The following is a 26943-nucleotide window of genomic DNA, read 5'->3' on the forward strand; positions in this document are numbered from 1 at the left end:
TTACCATTCAGTCATTGGATGACTGAGATTTTTTCATTTGTGAATTTGCTTATTACTTTTTTTATATAGCCTACTGTTCTAGCTTTTTTTTTTTCAGTTCCTTCCAATACAGAACAAAATATTGATTTAATGATGTCTTGATGACCTGTCCTGCTCTAAAAAAATTAGAAAATAACTTACAAATTCATTGGGCCACACGGCAGCTTGAAAATTAAGTAATAGGAATCCAGTTACATTGCTGACTGGTAATCCCTTTTTCCGCTGTTACTAAGCTCATTGGGTCTTAATCTAGGGAAACACTTCCTTAACAACTCCTGTGAGACTCTTTACCCATATCCCAAGTTTGCAAAGATGGCATTTAAGTTTTGTTTATAGATGCTGAAAGCATTATATTGCAACTATTGAGCTTCCATACAAATGTGTTAGAAAAGTAAGGCTTTGATTAGACGAAACTACTGACTGGTGCATGTTGACTACGTAGTTAGACAAGTCAAAATAGAGGACTCAAGGTGATCATCCACATTTTCCTGTTGAGGCTTTCACTGCCATCAGTGAATTTTCTTGGAAGACAATTTTCTTCACAACTGTGACATAACACTGGCTAATTTATTAAACAGGGGTCTGATGGACTGTTACCCCTTAACTGTTTCAAAACATTAATTGGTCCTGTGTCTTTGTCTCGAATTCCTCTTTTGTGAGGTCTTTGATTTCCAGCTGGAATCTAGCATTTTGGTATGCCAGACTCCATAACTTAGACGTCAAGGGGACCATAATTTGTTATCTATAGAAATGCAACTTGCCTGCAAATTTCTTTTGGCTTTTTATTTGATATGCAGACAATGGTCAATTCTACTTAGGTGTTCAGCCAACACAAATTATCGGAACATAGTCAATGACATGAAAAGCTGTTTAAAGCATGGCTTTTTGAAGTCCTTGTCAGTGAAATATGGTGTTTGTAACCCTGTTTCTTTTTAATATACATTTTCTTGCTCAACTTGATCTCTGCGCATGATGTATGGTTTCCAGGTTATATTTTGTTATCATTTTTCAGCTAATTCTCAGTTTTCTGAAAGATTACTGCTGCTAGTTAATCTCCCAGTAGAGGGATCCATGCGGATAGTTTTTTAAAAGGAAAAACAGTTGCCATAGTAATTATACTTCTTCACAGTGCCTTGTGAATTCACAAATGCTGCCAAAACCAGTTTTCTGAAGTTTTGATTTTAGGACTTTAATTAGTACAAGAAACTGAATGGAATGTGGGACTCTCTGCAGAATGTGCAAATGATTCTTCCCCAAGTTTAAGGACAATGATAACAAAGGCATACAGTTCCTGTAGTAACTGAGCTGTTTATACATGATCTATGTAATGCTAGCCCTCTAGTCAAAGGTTAATGTCTGTCCTGAGGCACACACACACCACTCCTACTGAGTTCAATGAATCAAAGAACAACATCTCTCTCAAATTATTCTTTATAGGTAACTGCTTTTAGCAGGTCATCATAATCACCTTTTTCACATTTGAGGCTAATTAACATTAAGTGCTAGGGAAATACACAGCAGAGGAGAAAAATCCTTGAAAAAAATCTGTGCCCTTGAAAGTTTCTGAAACATGTTTTTTATTGAGGGCAAGGAACACGAGACTCAAGAAAGGAAGTGTCCTTTTCAGCCTGAAGAAGAGAAGGCTGCGAGGGGACCTAATAAATGCTTATAAATATCTTAAGGGTGGGTGTCAGGAGGATGGGGCCAGACTCTTTTCAATGGTGCCCAGTGACAGGACAAGGGGCAATGGGCACAAACTGAGGCACAAGAAGTTCCGTCTGAACATGAGGAAGAACTTCTTCCCTCTGAGGGTGACGGAGCACTGGAACAGGCTGCCCAGGGAGGTTGTGGAGTCTCCTTCTCTGGAGATATTCAAGACCCGCCTGGACAAGGTCCTGTGCAGCCTGCTGTAGGTGACCCTGCTTCGGCAGGAGGGTTGGACCAGATGATCCACAGAGGTCCCTTCCAACCCCTAACATTCTGTGATTCTGTGATTTAAAGAAGTAATGCAAACTGTTCCAGTTGTGCATCTTTTGCCATCTCCTGGTGAAGATCAACATAGCTTTATGATTTTAGTAGTAATGGTTTGGTCCTAGCAATTTACACGTAATTGTTGAATTTCATTTAAAGGATTTTCTTTTTTTATAGAAGCAGGCCCAGAATTATCAATTCCAAATAAGCAATGAAAAACAAACCCAAGATGTAATTAGCTATGGCCAGCCTGAAAATGGAAAGGATGAGTTGATTATTGAAAAGCTAAAGGCAACTGTGAATGAAATAGCAATAAACAAGAATAAACTAGAAGAGGAAAATCTGAAACTCCAGGAGGTTCTAAAAATGTACCAAAACCAGTTCCAGGTAGTAATGGTTTTTCTTTTTCATGATGACCGTGGAATTAATGTTGGAGAATTGATTACCGAGGAGTATCGTTTAAAAAGCTGTACTGAGATGACTATATAAAAGATCTGTATATTAGGTATATTCTTTGCAGGAACACAGAACGAGCTGTGAACAGTACAATTTTTGAAGTAACATTTAAAGACAAAACAGAAATATGTTTGATATGTAGTAGTATATTTTATTCTTGTCTCTTTATCTAGGGTTTTATAACTTTCCTATATCCGTATCATCTACAGGAACTTAGCCTAGTTCGCTTGGTTCCTTGTATATAAATGACTTCTATGAAATCTCTTTATCTGATTTATAACTTATTGTCACTGTGCCATATGACTAGTATATAAGTATATACAAAGTGTATGGTATACTTTATTATTATTGAAAGAAGATTTTGCAGTCAGTGAATTTTTAAGTTGCCAGCCATGTGAAGAACCACCAGTTTTTATTTTATCCTTAGTTTACCGTTTTTCAACGTAGCACTGACCTAAGAAAACAGCCATTTGGGCCTCTTCTTTTGGTCGTGATATATGAGTTCTGACAAGATTGAGATAATACAAGATTTTTGCAGCCTTCTTTATTAGCTAGTTTGAAACAGATCAGCAATGAAATTCTCATTGCTCTTTTTTTTCTGGTAACGTATATAAATTATTCTTTTGCTTATTCAAGGTTCAGTAATATATTTAGTGGCCTATAGTAACTTCGACTGTTTCTGGAGAAAGGGAATCTATTCCTTTTTGTAGACAAACTTGCAGAGTTATAACTTCATAAGCAATATACTTTATAGGAATTAACATATATGTGGGGGAGGTTAATTTCAGGTGTTGTCAGACCCGCGAAGTTTAGCGCATGGGATATTTTTACATTTCATTTGCACATGAGTTCATGGACTCATTTGCCTGTATAGAAGTTATAGATACGCGAGCAAAAACCTCTGTTTTGGGGCCTGTTAAAAAGGGAGCATCAAAAGTAGTGGGGCTAGAATATGGAGTGGAACGAATCATGGCAGCAGGAGCAGGTAGATAGATGCTGTCCGACGGAGAGAGTAGATGTCATCTGTGCTGTAGCCTTTAAGAAAATCTTCAAGCAAGAGGATTTTTGGAATTGCATGAATAGAATACAGGAGCTGTAGGAAGCACTGAAGACATTGTAAGTAGAAGTGGAGCTAGATGTACATAACATGATCAGGTAAAGGGCAGAAAGTTGCAGAGCAACTGTGCTGGTGGCGTGGAATACTGCTGTGTTAGTTAGAAAAGCCACGTTTGCAAATAGCTGCAGAAGGGAAACACTGATGTAAAGTCAATGTATGGTGAAAAGGTGTAGCTCAGAGCCAGAAGATGTAAGCAGGTTTGCTTGAAGGAGTGCCAGCAGCAGGATGGGAACAGTTGTGAGGAACAGGTGGGAATCTCGGTGAGGAGAAGGCTGATGGCAATGGCAGCAAGCCTAGTATTGTGCCTCATACGTCTTCTATGCCTATGACCATTTCATGTCAGCTTCTAAATATTTCTCTCATACTATTAATTACCAAGGAAACAGTGATAAAATGAAAGGTATGGAAGACCAGTTTGTTGGCTGTACAGAAAATACGAACTTCAGAAGATCCAAATGGAGACCGCAGTCTATTTCTCTACCTTATGAATTGTCTGATAAACCCAATTGCAGCCATACGTGAGAGGCAGCCTGAAAACAATCACACAGGAGGTTTGGTTTTTGAAAAGTCTGCATAAAGTCAGCTGCTGGACACTTAATTTACAGAGAAATGCAACATATAATTCTATTTAAAAGGCTGAACACTGTATTGGGTTTGCACGGCAAGGTTTTGGTAGGAGGGGGCTGTAGGAGTGGCTGCTGTGAGAAGCTGCTGGAAGCTTCCCCTGTGTCTGATAGAGCCAATGCCAGCTGGATCCAAGACGGACCCGCTGCTGGCCAAAGCTGAGCCCATCAGCGATGGTGGTAGCGCCTCTGGGATAATGTATTGAAAAAGGGGGAAAAAACTGCTGTGCAACAGCAGCCAGAAGAGAGGAGTGAGAATATGTGAGAGAAACAACTCTGCAGACACCAAGGTCAGTGAAGAAGGAGCGAGAGGAGGTTCTCCAGGTGCCAGAGCAGAGGTTCCCCTGCAGCCCATGGAGCAGACCATGGTGGGGCAGGCTGTGCCCCTGCAGCCCGTGGAGGTCCATGGTGGAGCAGATCTCCACCTGCAGCCTGGGGAGGACCCCACGCTGGAGCAGGTGGATGCCCGAAGGAGGCTGTGACCCCATGGAGAGCCCATGCTGGAGCAGGCTCCTGGCAGGACCTGCGTGCCCGAGGTGAGAGGAGCCCACGCTGGAGCAGGTTTGCTGGCAGGACTTCTGACCCCGTGGGGGACCCACGCTACAGCCGTCTGCTCTTGAAGGACTGCACCCTGTGGAAGGGACCCATGCTGGAGCAGTTCCTGAAGGACTGCAGCCTGTGGGAGGGGCCCACACTGAAGCAGTTCATGGAAGACTGTCTCCCATGAGAGGGACCTCACCCTGGAGCAGGGGCAGAGTGTGAGGAGTCCTCCCCCTGAGGAGGAAGGAGCGGCAGAGACAATGTGTGATGAACTGACTGCAACCCCACTCCCCGTCCCCCTGCGCTGCTCGGGGGGAGGAGGGAGAGAAACGGGAGTGAAGCTGAGCCCAGGAAGAAGGGAGGGGTGGGGGAAAGGTGTTTTAAGATTTATTTTTAATTTCTCATTACCCTACTCTCATTTGATTGGCAACAAATGAAGTTAATTTCCCCAGGTCGAGTCTGTTTTGCCCATGACGGTAATTGGTGAGTAATCTCTCCCTGTCCTTCTCTCGACCCGTGAGCCTTTCCTTAGGTTTTTCCTCTCCTGTCCAGCCGAGAAGGGGGTGATGGAGCAGCTTGGTGGGCACCTGGTGTCCATCCAGGGTCAACCCACCACAAAGAGCTTTGAGTAGAATTAGAACAGGAGCTCATCAGGAAATTTTTTAGAGTTCCTTTCGATATCAAACAGGCAAGCTAGTTGAAGCAAAATTTTTCACAGAAGAAAAGAGGGGATTTGGTAAATTTTTCAACTTGAAACAGATTCTTGAAAAAGTTCTGTTTCATTAGATATTTTCTAAACAAAACCTAAAGTTTTCTGGTTCAAAGTTAATTTTCATTTTGGTGTTTTATCTAGATGCAATAAATATTTCCAAAAATAGTAAGTGGTACATATCTAAATGGTTTTTTTGAAGTGGTGTGTGAAACTCTTGACCTGAAGTTCTGTGTCAGTTATTATTGTGGCTGCTGCTGTGGCTGCTGTTGTTCTTGCTATTATTATAATTCACAGAAGAAAATACTATTTATGAAAATAGGTATGATGACTGCAGTCTGCCACAGATGATACGACTTCTACCGCACAGTTGTGCAGAATTCATTCCCCTTATCCACCCTAGAATGAAATCAGAGGGGTAACCCTCCCACAAATTCACATATTATAAAATAATTGTGGCTATTTCTTGAATGTTGAAGTCATGAAGATGATCATAAGCAAGTCTTGCAGACAATTTTAACAGTTTATTAAGCTTTATTTCACTTGAATATGCCCAGACTTGCATTTCAGAATTTAAAAAAGCTCTCTCAGCCTTAATTTAACAAAGGATAAGATGAATGAATCTGTATATGCAGCCCCTATAAAAAAAGGTGAAAGCACTTCATATCTGTTGTCAGCAGCCCTTTCAGCCAGAGGAGAACCACAGGCTTCTTGGGAGGAAGGTCATTCTCATACGAGGCTCTAAGGGAAAGAAACCTTTGATGTTCCTTGCTTGCGGTGTCATTTCTGGATTCCAGTTGTCTTTTGAAAGTTTAAAGGCTGTATTTTTGCTTTTAAACATAGAAACTATATTAAAATAAACTGAAGAAATTATGAAAAATCCCAGTGCTTTTAGTGCAATAGTTTTAAAGGCAAAGGATCAACATCCTTGGAAAATCCTTTCTTTATCTGGAACAGACTTTTGGATCTTGGGTGAGAGGAAATAAATATTCTCTGGATATTATTATTGCAAGAATCTGACTACATTTGTTATTTCTGCATTATATTTCCAAGTTCTTTTCTTTAGTATGTTTTCAGTACATTTTGGGGAAATTCTGTTTTTTTGGGGAATTCAGATTTTTTATTACCAAATATAACATGTATCTTCAGGTTGTCTATCACATTATCAGTCAGAAATTAAAGGCAAAATAGAGACAAGCTTTGTGGAGTCCCTAAGAAAAATCTTTTTGTGGTTACTTAAAATTTTGTGATGTTCATTTAAATAAGCAATAGCTCCATGCAGATAGAACTGGTTTTGGGGATGATTGAGCATACACCTTATCTAAGTGCAGGTAGTATCTGGTCCAAGCTTCCAGGCAATGTTTAATGATGACGTGCACCTAGTCCGCCTTTCTGTAGCCTTGTACTTTTCAAGCTTATAAATTTGGAAATGCTGCTAGGAAGATAGAAAATGCAAGTTACTTCTGGCACTAATTCCTGCATGTGAAGCATGTTCTAGGGTGCAGAACCTGCTGAAACAACCAGAGTATGTATTTTAGATGCTTTTAGTACAATAAAGAACTTCTGAATGTTGTTTCCTATGATAGTTTCAGAGACAGATGCAGTGGAGAAATAGTTAAAGAATATTCGGTATCTGATTTTTTAGATGACATTTCCAGAGGAAGGAACTGACATGAAAACAATGCCTTTTTCAGAAATGAAACTCAAAGTAAAAGCATGTGTGTTGTTTCATGCAAGTGATACAGATATGGAAAATTATGTGTTAAAATACTGCATTTTGAGCTACTACTGTCTCATTTTATTTAACTGTTTATGTATTTGCTTGTTTTTTAGAACATGGAGGCAGGCTTTTCAGAAATGAGAAATGAGCTGCAGTCACGGGATGCTCTCTGGAGAAGGATACAACTGGAATGCCAACAGCTGCATGCAGAATTACTGAAAATCAGAGAGTATAAAGACATGCAGGAAATTCAAATAATGTATGTATGTTGAAGACAATATTTAAATTAACAAGTACTTCTGAGCTAACAACTTTTCTTACATTTTATTTAAATTAAGCCCTTTTAAAAAGATACTCTGAATTCAAATGTCATATTCTAAACAATTTTTGAATAAACATTTTCATAGCAATTATATATGACAAGATTGCAGGCAATAGATGCAGGCTATGTTAAAAGGCTTTAATGCTGCCTAGATCTTTACAAATGAATGCATTTCATTTGTTTCTATTTATATGTTTACGGTGCCTTTCTTTTTCTCGGCATTAAAACACTTTGGAAGTAGTGCAATTAAGATTCTCCCTAACCTCCTCTGAGTAAAATGTTCATCTTTTTATGTTTTATCTAATCTGCCATATCCATTTGAGATTATATGAAATACTAATTTGCAAGACATTTCAGGATTCTTTCTGGATGCACTTGCATTGTCCTTAATCTCTAGATATCTTCCAAGATCGAACCTGGTTTATGCCAAATCTTCTGGTTGTTTGGGTTTTTTTCATCCGTGAGCTGGTCTTTCATGGTTTTGCACTGAGTAGAGGATACTGTAAGGTAAAGGTTATTGAATGTTCTGCTTGTTTCATGTTTTGTTTATTTCCTATTTAAAGGCATCAGTCATCTTGCATACAACTTACTGAGCAACTAGAAAATAAAAACGCTGAGTTACTACTATTGGCACAAAGTCAAGAACACCAACGAGAAGAGCTAAACAAGGTATTTCATATTGTTAAGTATTTCCAGATCTTAACTGCAATGTAGGATTTTAAAAAGAGAGCAGAGTACTGACCTTGGACATGCGCATATGCAGAAGAGAGCAGGAGGATAAATTGTGGCTTTAGGATAGTATGAAGTTTTCATATATGAAAAAGTTTTCTATATGGTTGCATTTCTGGAGGAAGTTGTATAGCTGTAAAATTGACATTCTGATTTTGTGCACTAACAACAGAACTAGCTACTTCATTGAAATAACAGAAAAGACCATGCCTAAGCATCAGTGTGATTCAGATAATACCTTGCAAGTAATAAACCTGCCAAGGCTATGAGTTATTAATAGGCTGAGGGAGGTAAGTAGTAGTCATAGATGTAAGATATGCTAACAGCTCAACTGATAAACGTCACTATGGCAGGTACCCACATGTTGTGGTTTAACTCCAGCCAGCAACTAAGCCCCCTACAGCCGCTCGCTCACTCCCCTCCATGGGATGGGGGAGAGAGTCAGAAGAGTAAAAGCAAGAAAACTCGTGGGTTGAGATAAAGACAGTTTAATAAGTAAAGCGAAAGTCACGTGTGCAAGCAAAGCAAAACAAGGAATTCATTCACTACTTCCCATCAGCAGCCAGGTGTTCAGCCATCGCCAGGAAAGCAGGGCTCCATCACGGTTACTTGGGAAGGCGAATGCCAGAACTCCCAACATCCTTGCCTTCCTTCTTCTTCCCCCAGCTTTATATGCTGAGCGTGACGTCATACGGTATGGGACATCCCTTTGATCAGTTAGGGTCAGCTGTCCCTGCTGTTCCCCCTCCCAGCTCCTTGTGCACCCCCAGCCTACTCAGTGGTGGGGTGGAGTGAGAGGCAGAAAAGGCCTTGGCTCTGTAAGCACTGCTCAGTGATAGCTAAAACATCCCTGTGTTATCAACGCTGTTTTCAGCACAAATCCAAAACATAGCCCCATACAAGCTACTGTGAAGAAAATTAACTCTCTCCCAGCCAAACACAGCACACCACACCAGGCTAAGCTTAGTCAGTCACCTGCTGCACAGCCTAGGGCAGTGCTCTTTCGTTTGAACTTCGCACATTTCAGAAGTGCTGTATGCGGGCAGCAGTGGCGTGGCACTGTGGAATGGCGTGTGGCTTGGCCGGCCAAAACCCTTTGGGAGTAGAGGATGCTCACAACTCCTCTTACAGGCATGTTGTGGTTTTGCTGAGTAGCAGTGTAAGCAGGAATATCTCTAATTGGATGCAGCTGACTTGGATGCAGAAATTTTGGCACGATAGTCATCATCCAGCTCTTAGTTTTTTTGCATCTACATCTATTTGTTTACAATTCTAGAATTTCTGTGTACTTTGCATAAATAAAAATGAAATGCCATCTGTTACTGATTGTGTACAGTACTGTGAGGAATTATTAAAATGGGTTCAAAGGTGGTTATGCTGGTTTTTGTAGTTTTGTTTCTTAAATAACAAAAAAAATCTATCAGTACTAAATTGTTAGTTATAGTAGAAAGATTATGGAAACAATCTTGGTGTTGGTTCTTTGGAGAACTCTGCACAGGAGATAGTGCAGAAACTTTGACCTTAAATTTTATATATAATGGCAGGAAAAAATCTCACAAAGTCATTTACCATATCTACTTTTTATTTCATATTACTCATTAAAGAGTCTCCAGATTGATTTATTTATATTGCTCCTAAGTTAATTTAGGCTGCATTAAACTTATTTTAAACCTAAATTAACTTAGGAGCAATATAAATAAGTCATACTTAGGTTTACTGAATGGATATTTCCTTGGATATTCTTTGCCATAAATTCAAATTCTTAAAATTAACATTATGTTTATTACATTCTTTTTAAATGCCATGTATTTTGTTAATTTCTAATACAAAATAAGCAAAAGAAAGCACAAGAGAAGGGTTGAAAAAAGATGTAAAAATAAATAAAGCTATGTGCACTGACTCATGAAGACTTTTTATTATACAATCTCAAAAATCTCTGATTCACTTCGAAGAGTTGGTGTCTTGGAAGCAACAGCAAAAAAAGTCCCTGGTAGGTAGCAATTGATGCAATCATATTTACTGCACAACATTTTTTCTTTTTGAAACATATTTCCTACAGATAAGAAACCATGTTTCTCGAGAGGAGCAGTCCCATCGCTCTGAGCAGGAGAGAATGAAGACAGAAATCTCTGACCTCACAGAAGAGCTTCATCAGAAGGAGATCACTATAGCAACTATCATGGAGAAAGCTAGTCTTCTGGAAAGACAGTTAAAAATGGAGTTAGAGATAAAAGACAAATTGTTAGCAAAACAACAGGTATGCAAGGAGGCAAAACCAGCCTAGATCATTTTACTCCACACTACTGATAATGACATGCATTATCTGTGAAAAAAGACATTACATTTCTTGCTGTAGTTTTCATCAGCCGTGCTGTAATCTCTGTGAAGTATTACTAAAGCAGCCAAATTGATGCTGGAACAAGAAAGCACCAGTAAATGTCAACTGTACATCTAAATTGCAAGTCATTGTGACCATCAAATGTAGTTACCATTTTAACATGCAAAAGATCTTGAAAACTTCCAGTTTGTCATTATTATATGTGCTTTATCATTAGAACCATTTATTAGATTATCTAGAATGTTTCCTAATTTTTCAGGTGGTTTTAAAGCTTTTTGAAGAATGTTGCAAATCTGCTTAGAAAATTCTGGTAATTTTAAAGCTGAAAACTGTAAACCACCAGTGTTTCAATGGAAAATTTCAGTTTTAAAAACACGTATGTTATCTTCATTACTCACTTTTGTAAACCAAAAGAACCTTCATATTTAGAGGTTTCTGAGTATCTCTGGGTTTTCTGAGAGGGTCACTGCGTAATGAAAATTGTGATTAATGTAATACTTTACTTTTGACAATAGGAAAGTTAGTGTTTGGGAAAATGAGAGACGTCTTCTGCTGTGTGGCACCCTTTACCAGGCCGTATTCCCTATAGTAGCACTGAAGCAGTGGATGTGATGCCTACGCTTCATGACTAGGATTTCATCCAGCTTCAGTGGCCTGCAAAATCTGTCCTCTTTGTATCTTGTAACTGCATGTAAACTCCCTATTTTCCTGACTGATTACTTCTTTCAAAAAGGTAAATCAAATCAGAGGCATTGCATTTGTATATCTTCTATAGGTGGTTTAAGACTTCTTTCTGCTTTAGTATTGCTGTATTTAAAACAAAATAATTATAGTTTCGTGATTCTTTATGTATATTTTGTAAAATTAAACTTACATATATCTATACTCAGTGTTATTTCAAGTTAACAGTAATATTTTTGTATTTAACTAAGAATTGAATCTTTTCCTAGTTGTTGGATTTCCAATACAAAGTTATCAAATCTGAAAACACACATTTAAAAGAGATGGTGGAAAACCAGGTGTGTAAAAGTTGCATGGTAATTTTTTTTAATCTATGTGATATGCAGAACAGTTACTTATATTTATTGTAAATATAGATTGAGATCATGGCAGATTTAGAGATTTCTGGCTTGGTAAAATAAATAAACAAAAACAAGGTGTGTGACATAATCAAACCCAAGTGGTATTCACACACAGCCTGAAGATGGGTATAGCAAGGAATAATTTTGATCTTAATGATACTAAACTAGAAGTAAGGTAAATTTTTCAGTAACTATCTAGACACAGTTTCTGGGAGCACATTTTGTGTAAGTTATGTCACTTATTTCAGAAAATATTTAAACAGTCATCATTCTCACAGATCCAAAAATATATCCCATTTTTACTATTTTACCCCTTTGTTCATATGAGATTTAAATAACAGTGTAAAAAACTGACACATTTTGCCCCCACCCAGCTTATTTTCAGAGTTTAGTATTTATCTCTCTCGAAACAGGGGATAGTTAAAGTTTAATTCATAAAAAGTGTGCCTGTACACTGTATTTACTGCTGTAAATACATCTTTGGGGGATTTGTAGCCTGTTAATTGTCTTACTGTAGACTGACAAATGCATGAAAGAATGTCACGTTTTTCCACATGCTTGAAATAGCATATATATCTATCAGTCCTGTGTTACCTATACATACATATACACTATTAAGGATATGTGCGTGTGTACGTATGATGTATTATTGTGGAAACATAGGTGGATGGGTGTATGCAAGTCTTGCTCTTCTCTACAGTGATATTCTTCATGAAGACTGAGAAGAGCTGTCTGACAAGAATCCTTGTAGATATCACGTTTGTTAAATTTTAACAGTAAAATCCCATTACTAGATATACCACTAGATAGATCGATGTGCTTGTGGACTTAATAATTCTGTCCTGCTTCACTAGCGTATTGTGAGGATCTAAACATTAAAGATTGTGAGGTATTTGATATTAAGATTATAGGGGCTGGAGAGGTTTTTATGGATGTGTTTGTACAGTACAGGAGAGCACTACACAGACTCCTCACGCTAGTATGGTGTAACTCATCCTCAGGTAGTGTTACTTGTTTAGATCTCAATAGCAAGGTAGCTGTGCCAGCCTGGTTTTGGGGTTCGTGCCATTAATCCCTGTACAGCTGACTCTAGAGCTATTAGTGATAGGGGGACTTAGCACTCTCCTTCCTCTGTTCTGCCACTCCTCTCCACTTGGGAGACTCAGCTGAGCCCCTGGCCCCATCCTTGCACAAAATATTAAATTTTCTTATACTTTCTGGCACTTCCATGCCAGCTTGGCTCATAATTTTCCCCTAAAACTAGCTAAGCAAGGCAAAGTTTACAGGAAGAGATGACATCAGACCAGTTAGTGCAAGGAATAGACGAGCTTTCAGGTGCAGGAGCTCAGCTGTGCTAGCAATATACTAAAACCCAAATCCTTAATACTCGTGAGTTACTGGATTCCAAAAGAATAAGGTGAATCTAGAAACAGGTGAAAGAACAACTTAATAAAATGTATGGGTTTTTAGTCTTTTGTGTGTAATCTGATAAATCTTTTGAGACTTTTCTGTTGATGACACTATACTGTTATTGCGAACATATATTACACAATGCAATGCAGTATTCTGCAGAGAGGTCGTTCCAAACTAGCTAGCTCAGGTGTGCAACATAGGCTTCATGGAGTAAGTGACAGGACAAAAAAGGAATGGGCTATCATAGAATAGTTTGGGCTGGAAGCTAATCTCCATCTTCCCCTCTTGATATCCTCGTGGATGGGCCTCTTCAGCCCCTGGTCGCAGTGCCCGTGTCGCTTCCAGTGGCTTGACCACCGTGTGGGCTAACCCAGCTGAGAAGCAGGGTTTAGTGACACAGACCGAGAGCACTGGGCTAATGTGGCTCTACTTTACTGCTTCGGAAGCTGAAGGTGACTGTATCTCGACACCGATATTAAATTGCGCCTGTAGGCATACCTTGTATCTAGTATAGTAATGAACTTCTATAATTTTTCTTGTTATTTTTGGTGGAATTGTTACTGGAGGGAGCAATACAGTCTGCAGCTATAGCTGTTATGGTTGCTTTCATGTCATAAGTTTTACAAAGCAAGCGATGAATTTACAACAATAACATTTTGAATGCATGTTTGTTGAGAAATTTTAATTTGTTTTCTTGTATTATAGAGACTGTTATCCCTTCTTTTCCATTTGTCTACAGTATTTTTTTTCTGGAGGCAATTCTCTTGGTTTGCTATAAGTGCTGCATGATTATATATGGTAGCTAGGTCTTTCTTTAGCATAGAACATTATTTTGTGTTTGCTTGTTAAAAATACTGACATCCATTTATTGTGGAAAAAATAACCGTTTAATTATGGTTTTAGCTCTTTTCACAGAGTATAGATTTATCTGACAAAGAACGTGGGAATTTCACAGCCTCCATTCAAAAACTGGAACATGAGAATGTAAGATTACAAAACAGTCTTGTTAAACTACCAAATGACACAGAAGCACCGATACTGGGTCACATGGACAGATATGGAGAAACAGAGCACAGCTACCAAACCCATTCAGAGATGCAAGAAAAGGAAGAGAGGTAATATTTAGATTGTACACATATATGAAACTTCCTATAAGTTTTTTGTAAGCATCTAACTGGGCCAAACTGTTAAGCGTTTTTTCTGTTTCTGTTCATTCAGAACTCCCACCAACATAAATACCAGACCCAGACAGTATATTTGTAAGAATTTTGTACAGTTTTCTGAGTGGCTAACTGAATTTGGCAATAAATGAAATCCCAGAAATGTTTGATCATTATTTTAGTATTTGTCACATGAAACACCGTTAAAAACTTTTTATGTGCTGCTTAAGTTATTCTTAGTTCCAGGTTTTGCAAAACAGGACAGAATGTATTTTTACTGCCAAATAAAAACAAGACAAGGAAAGGATATAAAAACCAACATGAGAGGTAAACTGCTCCACAGGAGGTTATCTTAATAAGCAGTTTAAACTACAACTCCTGCTGAAAAGCATTGTGTCCTGCCAGTTTCATTTGTTGGAAGTTTCATTAAATGTATTTTAATGCTTTGTCTAGTTTTGGTGTTCTTGGGTGACCTGATTTTTAAAAGAAACATAATTTCAGATGCCCTGAATAAATCATTACTACAATAAACTCCTTGTTAGGGAAAAATAATGAGACTCAAGAATACTCCGACTCGTAGAAAAAGTAGTGATGACTTCCTTCTTAATTCCCTGTATTCAGTGAAGCACTGAATTACCTTCAAACATGTTATCATCATGGCGTTGCAGTAATAAAAAGAAAATCAAACACCCTGCTAAACAGTATTTCACAGTACAGGAGAGTAAAAATTAAGAGGAAGTTAAATATTTTGATCATTTGTGATAAAGAACTTACATGATATCATTAATGTAAAACAGTTCTGTGAAGCAAGTTTTAAATAACTGGAGCCAAAATTCTACAGGTTAAGATTTCAAACTCACACATTCAGTCTTTGGCAAAAATTAAAGTGATTTTCTTTCTGCCAAATAGAAAGGCAACCCAATATATGTAGCTACATTCTTGCCTAAAATTTCCTTTTAAATACGATGTTTAGTGTTGAAGGCAGTATTCATGTGTATGTAAATATATATATTATGTGTATGTACATATATATATGCCTGTACATAATACACACACATATATATCTATGGAAGTGGCAGGTATGGCTGTTTTCCTACTGAGTTTCAAATGATGTTGAAGGTTTTGCTGAAACAAATATTTACAAACCAAGACACAGGCTGTTCTGCACCTGCAGGTCTCATAATTTCACCAAAAATCGATCACATATATATACACATCGGCCAGCCAGTGTTTTTAAGACTGGGCCCTCTCTATACTGTCAGTTCTCTGCTCCCAAACAGGGAACTACTTCAAGATTTTCACAGAAAATGAAAATTAAATTTTTAACCATCAAATGTATGCAGATAAACCAGGCAGTTGATGTTGGTTCAGTTAAACTCCGGGGTATGTTTTATTTTATTGTGAACATAAACCATGTTATTTCTGTTTTAATTTGCAGTTCTGTTTCCATGGTAATTATGGCACTGGAGAAAGGGCACAAAGACTTTTTTTACATAGTGGAAAAAATAGAAAACATGGTGTTTGTGCAAGGGGGGTGTGTGTTTGTGTTTTAAATAGTAATTTTCAGAAGCTGCACTTTTTAGTTTTCCTATTTAAATTCAGAAACCTAGACAGGTTTGCACAATGAAAAAAACCGTCTTCAACCAAGTATATTCCACAATATTTTTCAGTCATGTCTCGCCATCAGTACTAGAATCCTAAGCATGGGCACAGTCACTCGTTAGATAGGAGACCTCTAGAGAAAATACAGGAAATTGCAGGATGTTTTATTGCAAGTTAGAAAGAGGCGTCATTTCTTCCTTCTTTCAGTATACACTGATTTTCTAAATATTACAAAGTAAGATATGCAGGGGTGGCATCTTTATGCTAAAAAGAACTGTGGCCACATCCTACCTATAACCACTTTAATTAATTACTGTCCTTATATGTGATAATTGACTGACTTCTAAATGCCACTTACATAAGCTTTCCCCACCCAAAGACTTCAATCATTTATTTAGACCTTGGCCACATACAGGTGATTTAAATTTTGGCATGGTTGAAGAGGGCTTGCTCTGATGAAGCTGATGGGTTTCTTCCAAAATGAAAATGCGCATGTGAGTTCCCAAATGAAAGGCTGCTTATTTACCATAAAAATACATGCAAAATAGGTAATGGGTTAAGCCAAACTGCACTTTAATCATGTGGCAAAAGTGAAGGGGTAAGGCTAGGACCGAAAGCCTGCTGAGGTATCTCTGACAGGTTTTGTGCTGGCCGTGGCGTATCTGTCTTACGGAGGTTTTCACCGCCCTTTGGAGGCTGCACACTCATAGTCATCATCACCACTGTATCAGTTACTGCAACAGATAAACTAGAAGCAGGGAAAACAATCACTTCAGGAAAATACTTTTTAACCATCTTTTAAATCAAGCCAGCAGTTACATGTGCAAGGTAAAAGCACCACCACAAATTCTGAAGGCATTCTGGTCGTTAAAGACGAGGTGTTTTCCTCCTCAAGACTAGGCACGTCGGCCAGCACAAGCTGTGTAAGGAATTTGTTTTGCACCGCTGAAGTCATTGATCACATAGGGACCAGGCTGATTTTATATATGAGTCTGGAAAAATCGATCCTGTCTGTATAAATTCCCTTTGCGAAGACATTGTTCTTTCACTTCTTGTCCCGTGTGTCGCCATGTCAACAGTGATATTATTTTTGTGAAGTATTTGTGTATGTCAAATACTCTATGACAGCCAACCCACTGAAACCATAAGTTATTCAGCTGCGATTGTGGTGTATTTGCACTGCCAGTGTTAACAAACGGACAGTTTTTGACAAATTTGCAGATATTTGCCTAGCTTTACATTTGTATTCAAATATTAGATATTATTTTGCACTGAACCAGAAGAAATTTAAACCCAAACAGTGAAATCTCTCTGAAGTGAAGGCATAATATATGTATCAAAGCACCTAAATGCAGGTGTCATGTTTTCCAAACAGCCTCCGCAGTCCTATGGATTTCAGTAGGAATCACAGAATCACAGAATGGTAGGGGTTGGAAGGGACCTCTGTGGGTCATCTAGTCCAACCCCCCTGCCGAAGCAGGGTCACCTACAGCAGGCTGCACAGGACCTTGTCCAGGCGGGTATTGAATATCTCCAGAGAAGGAGACTCCACAACCTCCCCGGGCAGCCTGTTCCAGTGCTCCGTCACCCTCAGAGGGAAGAGGAAGTGGAGTTCCTTTACGAAATCAGTCCTTGGGGAGGGGGGAGCTGGCTGGTTTTACTATGTAAAAGCTACCATAACTGTAGGTACCCCAGTCTGAAAATTCTGGTCTTAGTGAAGTAAGCTATAACATAACAGTAATAACTGTTATTGAATGCATAGAGAAGTAGTTCTGGGGGGAAAAAAAGAACACAGGTCATATAAACTTTACTGTGGGTTTACAAAGGAAATTACTTCCAAAAAGGTCAGGACACAAGGTCAAAAAGAAAAAATCTGTGGTTTTATTATTCATGCCGCCTATCTTCAATTGTGGCAGTTTTTTCACCGTGCCCTTCATCCAAACAATAGATGGAATGGACTTTAAAATAGGGGGAAAAAAAGAAAAAAAGTATTCTCCTGTGCCTGAAGAGCAGAGTTTATTTATTTAACGAAAAGCATAAAAGAAAGGAGAAAGCTCTGCTGCCAAAAGGATAAACATCTTAGGTGATTTAGAAAACTGGAAGGTTTTGTGAATATTCTTGGAGATTTTTATGTTAGAATGTATAATAATATTACTATAGTAATAATAATATTATAGTATCATGCTTATAATTTGCTTTCCTGTAGCATTCAGAGTATCTTAATCACTACTTCTTTTATAATCAGAGACAAATATGTTCTTCATTAGTTCCCTGAGTTGTTCTGCACAGTCTGTTTATGGAGTACTCAGTTTCATGTTTCGGGGCTTATGTACAAGCAGGGTCTATTTAGACTGCACAGCCACGTTCTCCCAACACAAAATATTTACATCAAGATTAGAAAAAGATGGTGTGATCTTTCTGCAGAAAACACTGTCCTTTCCCTGTGCTTGGCAAATTCTTTTTTATTTAAAAAAACCCAACCCTGTTTACCTTGGATCTGAGCAGCACTGCATACTTTTGAATATTTATAATTACTAAATTTTAGTGGCAGAGAATTTGATCTTTAAAAGCTTTTATAGCTGCATTTCAAATTAGTAAAGTGCTTTAGGATATTTGCAATGATAGGATCTTTTCAAACAACTCTCGTGTTTTAGTAGTTACTCCCAAGACTAAAATTTCAATTTTATCATAAGCACGGACCTCAGTACAATGGAAATTTTTATCTCAGTCAGAAACATTGTAACAGAAATGAAATAAAATTTGAAATAATTTAATTTTTTTTTGCATGTTTTGGTGTATAATACCAAAGTAAAGTTGCAACTGAAAATGAGTCTAATTCAGGAGACATCTGGGCAAGCTAGTCTCAAAATTCTCTCTGCTCTTATAAATATGGCTTCAGAATTGTTCAGTTAACTGTCAGAAAAAGAAAATATTTTGAATGGGAAGAAAATAGCTTTCTTTTCTTTTAAGCTGCTGTTAACCATAATAGTTTTTGCTTCACAGAACTACAAATGAATACAAATATATGCTTTCACAGCCATTCTGATCACGGCAAGTGGGATACAAGAGTTATGGAACATCATAATGAAATACTTCAAAATTCTTTTGTAAGCATGAAGATTTCACTTATTGCTACAAAAGCATGTGCTTGTACAAGTTTAAAAAAACCATATTTTAAACATTTCTTTATTTTTCATATGAATCTCCAATGTGTTATCATTAAATCAGTGGCAAAATTCGTATAGCAGTAAAAATGCAGTATCAAAGATCCTGTCGTATTTTAAAATTTAACTTATTTAAATCTTTATTCTAAATTCTAGCTATTTGAACATAGTTGTTTAAGGTGATATTAGACCAAAATTGACTAATTATCCAACCGCTAACAATAGTTTTTGTTTCCCATCTCACTCACACTTTGATATTTCACTCCCTCTATTTGTGTGGCTAAATTCACTCCAGCTCCCACCACGCTGTAAGCTAAGTTATCCAGGCACGGCTGAGGAGTGCTCACATAGCTTCTGCCGCTGGAAAGCTAACGGGACGCTAACCTCTGGCAAAGGATGGGAAACAGACACTTCAGGAGGACTGGCATCTTCCATACCTGAAGCGAGTTTGTGTTGTAGCTCTTGTCCTGCCACAATTATAAGGCAAAGTCACTCAACTTAACTCCAGCGAAAGGGTTTAAATGATTGTGGTTTAAGTCACAGCTGAAGCAGACAGAGAATGCATGCTCAGATATTTACAGTAAGTTAGGTGGCAAGTTCCTGAATTGATGCAACTTGGGAATGCTTAATCTTATGCCCATAACTTGGTGTAAAACCAAATAAAATAAAATATCTTGGCTTTGCTGTGATGGCTTTGAGTTTTAACTGGGTTTCATACTTTGATTTTTTTTTTCTCTTTTAGAACTTTCCAAAAGAAAGATGCGTGGGAAATGGTACATCAACAGGCTGCAATGATCACAGCCAGTGGATATCACAGAAACCGTAATCCTGCTTTATATGGCCCAGGCAATATCACGGGTTCAAAAAGTGATAGCAATTTATCTTCTTATACACTTGACAGAGGTTGTGAAAAGAAAATGGATGATAAATTTCCATCCCCACCAATGGGGTATCCTTTGGGCTTTGATAGGCTGTTCCCTGAAAGGGGCAGAACAGGCAGCTTACTGAGCCCTGCTTACAACATAGAAGAAACTGAATTATCTGTAAGTAACTATTTTCCTGTAACATATATATTCTCAAAGATCCATCTGTGGACCAAATGCAGCCTCGGAAGGAGCCAAAAATTAGTTCACCCTGTTGTCATTATTATTTATACAGTGCCAGTCCAGCAAAAAATGTAAATACCTTATCGTAACATAAATGCTGTTTTTCTGGAGATTAGACATCCCCTACTGGGCCATACCTCTGTGCTAATAATGATGGTGATAATTACCTGCCATTACGTGACTGTGAGACAGACTTCTACATTTAGCTCGTTGCTAATTGCCATTCTATATTGGGGCACTCTGCTTCGTATTGCTTTCCGTAAGGGCACTCTGCTTTAAGTGTATTTCCATAATGCCTACAAATTTACTGCCTTAAGTGCTGTTAGACAGATCAAGTTTCTACAGCCTTTGATTGATGGATGAAATTAGAGGAATTGCTGCAACTATTTTTGATGTGTTAGCTGTTGTATTTGAAAAGTAACAGAAATGATAACTGCTATAATCCTTATTTTTCTTGAAATGAAAGAGTAATAGTGCAGCATTCTTTCTTTCAGTATTCATAGGCTGGAGATTACCAACCTCCATGACAAGCAGGATAAATCCACTTTGCCTAGGGCAACTTGTTAGGAAAAACTTTCTATAATTCTTTGACTTTAGATCTCTCTTTAAATTGGAGCCTCATGCTCTTCCTTAGAAGCTTCTGTTCTTCCTTAGGCCTCCACTGCAGGCCACTATTTTTTCCACCTGAAAACTTAGCACTTATTTTCCAGACCTCAAACCGTGCAACTGCACCATCATTAAAGAACAGCACTAACAGATCGGTAAGGAACGGAGGGTAGCCGTCTCTCTGTCCCGCTGTGACACGTGCATCTTTGTACCAAGGAGATCCTGAGCTGCAGGTCTGTGGCTGAGCCCGCAGAGAGAGAAGAGGGAAGACTTCAGCGTTTACTGGGGGGAGACAATAGGCAATTTTCTTGCCACTCATCACCTTAAGTAGGAGCGAAGAGGCATCACAACACCAACAATCGTCTTCAAGCAGTTCGTGGTTGTTGTACCCCAGTTCTGCTGTCCACTTCAGAAATGGGCGCACATCCCTTCCCTTTGGAGACGTGGCTGCTGGAGGACTGTCTTCATAGTCCCGAATCTCGCCGTAGGTAGGCAGCACCATAGCGACGGCCTGCCGGGGAAGCAGGGATTGCAGCGCGGCCCCTCACTGACCATGGCGCCAGAAGTGGTGCCCCAGGTAGTCAGAGAACAGGGAGAAAACCACATAGTCCGGGGTGTTTGACCTCACTTCCATTTTTCTGTTCTACGCTTCACACTGATTTTAAGTAAATGGCCATTGGTTTCTCATGGCTTTGGAGTCTTCATCTTTAAACTACTAATTGTGAAAAGAATTGTTTGGACTTTTTCAGGAGAGTCTGATAAACACAGTTCCCTCCCTCTCTTCTATCAGAAGTGTCAGACAGAGACACCAGACCACAAAGCTGCTGTTTCTAGCCAGCCCAGGGAAAATGTCCATTCTGAGACACCTTCGCAAGCTGCAGGGAAACTATTTCCCAGCTGGCCCTCAGGACAGGGTCGATGCCAAGACAGTTGACTAGATTATAAGGAAAACACTTTCCAGCTGGTGTGTGGGCAAAGTACATAATGAAACTGTTAAGCAAGGGATAATTTTCATACAGTGTCTAAGTCCAAATCAGTGGCATCAAAGCAGGTACAAGTTCAAAAGATCGCCAAAATTAAATCATCGCTCAGAATGACCTTGGATACCACAGCCTAGTGCAGAGATGATTCAACAGTCCGTTGCTTTAGAGCTCAGTGTTCAAATGGAAAGCCATTGCATCAAGGACAAAGAAAAAAAGACCATACAACCTGCTGTAAACCAGAGTTCTTTCATAGAGTTTTCAGGACTGACGTTTCACCTAAGTGAAATCTCCAGTACGTGCAAAACTTTTGGAGATGTTGTAACAGACCATTTTTCTGAAGAGGATTTGTAGAGTCAACTGAAAACATTGGAATTGCAGGTGATGTCCTGATACCTACCAAAATTACACTGTTGGTATTTAGGGAAGAGAGAAAATAGTCTCTAGGGCTTTAGACAAAGACTTGTATCTCCTCCCAGTAGAGAGTACTTAGTAAATGTTCCACTGGAACCTCTGTCCTTTCACGTTCCTACTTAGAGGTTACATGTGTAGAGAAAGTCATTCTTGCCTTAGAGTAAACTAGAAAGCTCAGCTGGGATTCACTTAAAATTCCCATAACCCCGAAATTCTTGTTTCAAGGCTTTTCAAAGCTAGGGAGATACTCCTTCTCTGAGCAGTACTTCGGGGTGTGCTCTCTTCCTGAAATGAACAACTTCAGAAAATGGTTGTCTAATCCATTCCCAGTCTCTGGGAAGACTATTCCATAGAACAGTCCAATGTCCAGCTTCAAGTTTAATCTTTCTCACAGAAAATAAATAAATAAATGGACAGATAAAATAAGCAATATGAGTATTTGCCACTTCGGACTAGTCCATTTCTACACAATTTCTCTATTTCAGCTGGAGCAAGCAGTTATGTACATTGTGCTTCCAAGTCTGGATCTTTAACTTGTAGTCACAAATACCTTCTCATGTTTTTTTTCAGATGATGGACAGATGTCTGTTCTTGCTTTCAGTACTTGGAAAGAGAAGAAAGACTTAAGCTGTAGCAAGGAAAATTTAAATTCAGCATCATGAAACTTTCTAACGTTAAGGATGGGAAATTGCTTAATAAATAGATTGCAGTGGAAAGTTGTGGAAATTCTTCCACTTCACATTATTAGGAATGATTTTGACAGTCTTGAACCTACCCTGAGGCATGCTGTGGTCCATGCCTTTCACTCTTAGGTATTAGTACTAGCTAGCTGGTTAGGTACCTAGGCCCTCTCAAAACCTTCCTATATGGCATGGCAAATTCCTAGGCATCTCAATTTTTATTTTCATATCTAAGCAGAAGCCTGTTGAAGACAGGCATTTGTACCTGCTGCCAGTGTAAGGTTAGAGGAAACTACCCCCAAAAGCCCCCAAATTTAATCACAGTGAAACTAAAATTAGCCAGATCGATTTCTAGTCTTGGTGTTACAAGAACTTCCCTGGAAAGCAGAAGGGGCTAAACATGAGAAAACTTTAACACTCTGGGATTTGACCACTCATGATTTGACCACTAAATGTTAGAATATCCTAAATGTTAAAGCGTTCTCGCTGCCCTGCTGGAGGTGCACCCAAGAATGCTGGGACACCTCATGGGGCAAGAAAGAGATTAGGCAAAGTAATCAGGCAGTCTGCGAGAGAGAATAGACATAGCTTCCAGAAGTGCTTCTCCCCAGCAGTCCAGAGTTCATTCATAGGCACTTTGGGTAGTTCTTGCTTAAGGAGAAAAGATATTTAACACATATTTCATATGTGGAAATACGCATCTCTATGAGGTGCACTCCTTTATTTCCAGCAAATGATGAGGCAAAAAGGTGATCCGCATTACTGGTCTACACCAAAGAAATATGGGATCAGCTGACACTGTAGAAATGAAAAAATAGAATTCCTCTTGCCTAAATGCCTAAACAAGTTAGGCTGAAAGCTTACCAATGAACCTGTTTCTACCCAGCTCCAGTCAGAAAACCGAAAGACATAAGAGAAGTGTTATGTGAGCAAAAGAAATTCAAAACCGGGGACCATGAATCTCATCTGAGACAAAGATTAAAGCAGTTTCTTTATGGTTTTTCTTCCTCAGGCACTGAAAGTAAAGACAATAAAGAACATACTGAAAGAACAAACCAGAGGCTTGGAAAGCAAAGCTTAGTTGCTAACAAGAAATGTTGCCTTTTAGACCTGTTTAGGTACAATCTTCTCTCAAAGTGAATAAAAACCAGTGCATTAGGGACCTATCTAAACTGATAGTCAGTGATGTCTGACCCTCGGGTAACGAGCTGTAGGGAACCATGGTCTGCTTATTCTAAGTGATAAACATTCTCCTCTCAACTCTGAGGAAATTCAGAAATGTTTCATTTGGAGTTTACAGTGTATTTCAAGAAAAAAACACATCAAAGGAAGTACCAGTTGAAGCAAAGGACACTAGCATTTTAGGAATAGAGCTTGATCGTGAAGCCAATATGTTTCTAATGACAAGTCAGAAATTGTAAACATTGTTATAACGAATCTCTGAGAATCTCTCATAACTTGCTGTAACATTTCTGAAGACTAGCATTCATGTCAATCTGCTATCCATAGCAAAAAGCCCAACATGACTTTTTCTCTCTAGGCGATGACACCTATTAAATTCACATTTCAGATTCACATTTTCCTAGTTTCTTACGCTTCTCGCTGGAAGTATTTTGTTTGCTTAGCCTTGAATCAGTGATTTCTTCAGTAAGCAAAATGCATGGTGTTTCTCTAAGTAAAGCTTCCAAATCCAATGTCTTCTTCGTAATACAAAAGCCCTCTTCAAATACTTCAAAATAGTACTCTATCATTGCCTCCAAACATCACAAGGAGCTATAATTGTGACCTAGCCCACGAAGGAATAAATGTGCACGTAGCCATGGCATGCAAAATCTCCAGAACAGCTCTTCATATGAAAACAATGATGATTTATGGATGGGAAATCATGCATGTGTTTATGAGGAAAACCAGAAGGCAGGTGATCTCCCTCCAGAGTTCCTCAGACATTGGAAGATTAACAGTCTTTCTTATCCCTGCTAGTAGTTGATAGAAAGGTGGTGTGGCACAAAGTGATCCAATACCTTTGGGTTCCTTATTCCTGCATGGCAAATTAAGTCACTTTTTCTTCCCTGCCCCATTAAAACACTAATTTGGAGGGACTGAGAAAAGGAAGATTCTGCTCTATCTGTGACTTCCATTTCAGGAGCCCTATCCATCAGAAAGCCTGTCTCACTCTGGAAGGATGGTATTACATACGCTTACTCACTGTACTTTGAAAAGAAAAAGGGGTTTCCCTATAGCAATTCTCTAAATCTCATCTCGAGGTCTGTGGCAACGAGTTTGAGTAGAATAGCACTTTAAAGCATTTCTCTAGTTTGTATCTTTTGGCCTGAAAAGCTGCTAAAGGGCAGTTTTAAACCAGGCTGAAAGCAAAGCCCAAGCCTGCCCCTAGTCATCATGGACATAGGGAATACCCCATTCTGATACAATGGAGCCTAGAATAAAAATTTACAGGGGTAATTGAATTGGCCTTTTCCACAAAACATTTGAATATTTAAATCATTTGAAACCATTCCTATTTGATGTGCTGACAGATAAACTCTCCCTTTTTACATTCTAAGAAAAACAAACCCAGAGATTCTAAACCAATAACTCAATCAGTTATTAAAAACTATTCAACATATGATTTAATTAAGATAATAAATGTCAATCATCTTTCTCAATATATGATCATATAAAGACAGAAAATTATCTTTCTCTTACTCAGTGTTACAGCTCCTATACTAAGTTTTTTCTCAGTTGACTGTTAAAAATTCATGTCATAAAATTGTATTTATCTATACAAACAAACATTGAATTTATTTAAACAAGCATAGTATCTTTAGGCAAGGAAAAATTATTTCATAATTCTTTTGATAAAGACATTCCAATGAATGCATGTTAAGTATTAGCAAAAAAGAATTAACAAAAATTGCTGCATAAAAATTTAAAACTTGTTCCAGCCAAGACTCACTCATGTCTTTGCTTTGTACAGCTCTGCATCCCATGACAACCATTTCAAGACTGATTTTGGCATGGTTTATGTCTCAGTCTACTAAATGCTCATTAAATGCAAAGAAGATTTTTCAGTGAACTACTTGCAGCAAATAAAATTTAGTACATTCTCCAGAATATCAGGGCTTGAAGTTGACAGGACTGAAATGAGCATAGGTTTTCTTCCTTTCCACTGAAAGCACCACATCACAGAAGCAGAGAGCTAAAATTACCGGAGGCAATCAGCAGTACCCAACTCTAGTTATATTCTGTAATTCCAAAAACCAGATTATTGTCCTCTGTCCTGGTCTACATTATACAAGTGACGAACATAACCTTTAACTCATCCAAAGATTTTGGAGGTTCTGAAGCAGCTTAATTCTGTCTAACGAGATATTTAAACTTATAATGGCAAATCTACATCCTAATGCGGTGAATATCACAGGTGTTCAAACATCATGTTCACATTATGTCATTTAGGCACCAGAATACCTTAAAAAATGTGTGCCCAAATTCATGATTTCACGTTACAGCATTATTAGCTGCTGTAGGTTAAGATGTTTTTCAAATCTAAAATTTGATAATGCAAATATGTTGTAGCACCTGCTGGTTTTTACTAACCATGATTTTCTCCCCATTGCTCAGTCTTCCCCCGAGATGTCCTTCCTTGCAACAACAGAGAAGTTCCTTCAAGAGGAAGAGAAACATGCAAGAGAGTTTGAAAAACGTTTAAATTTGCGCCTTGAAGAACTGCAAAGACATTCTGAAAATACTCTAAAACGATATGCCTGGATACAGCAAAGCAGGCATACTTAAGCCAGTCACACAATTAAGAAAATAAAACTAAGTAATCACCCATGAGTTTCTGAGAACTAACATCTGGAACTAGCTGCTTAATGTATTTAGGCACATTGCCAACAGCATGGGTTTTTAACACCAAGGTTTCAATAAGATAATCATTATCCTATGGATTAGGTATACTGTATCTTGGCTATATTACAAAATACAATAAACACATTTTAAAATATAGAGGTTGGTTTTGCATAGTTAAATTGTGTGTAGCAGAGACCCTGTTGCAGCACCGTAAATTAAGAAAGATACTTTCAATTCTGCCATGTACAGAGGGCTAATAAGTGGAATTATTCCCCTGAAAATATAATCAGCCAAGAGAAATTCTCTAGATTGCACAGAAAATAATA

General features: G+C 38.4%; 1 protein-coding gene across 1 annotated transcript in view; it reads left to right on the forward strand.

Moving 5' to 3' along the window:
* DEUP1 (deuterosome assembly protein 1) overlaps positions 1 to 26560 on the forward strand; it is a 46700-nt gene extending 20140 nt beyond the window's left edge. The window contains exons 6-14 of the mRNA XM_075425588.1: positions 2188 to 2397; positions 7289 to 7434; positions 8061 to 8166; positions 10286 to 10483; positions 11515 to 11601; positions 13975 to 14174; positions 19887 to 20028; positions 24915 to 24956; positions 26390 to 26560. Coding sequence (XP_075281703.1) covers positions 2188 to 2397; positions 7289 to 7434; positions 8061 to 8166; positions 10286 to 10483; positions 11515 to 11601; positions 13975 to 14174; positions 19887 to 20028; positions 24915 to 24956; positions 26390 to 26560 — 1302 coding nt within the window. The remainder of the gene's footprint in view (positions 1 to 2187; positions 2398 to 7288; positions 7435 to 8060; positions 8167 to 10285; positions 10484 to 11514; positions 11602 to 13974; positions 14175 to 19886; positions 20029 to 24914; positions 24957 to 26389) is intronic.
* The last annotated feature ends 383 nt before the right edge of the window (positions 26561 to 26943 follow it).

The sequence above is a fragment of the Opisthocomus hoazin genome, chromosome 1 (genome assembly GCF_030867145.1).
Source record: "Opisthocomus hoazin isolate bOpiHoa1 chromosome 1, bOpiHoa1.hap1, whole genome shotgun sequence".
In the NCBI taxonomy this organism is placed as follows: domain Eukaryota; kingdom Metazoa; phylum Chordata; class Aves; order Opisthocomiformes; family Opisthocomidae; genus Opisthocomus; species Opisthocomus hoazin.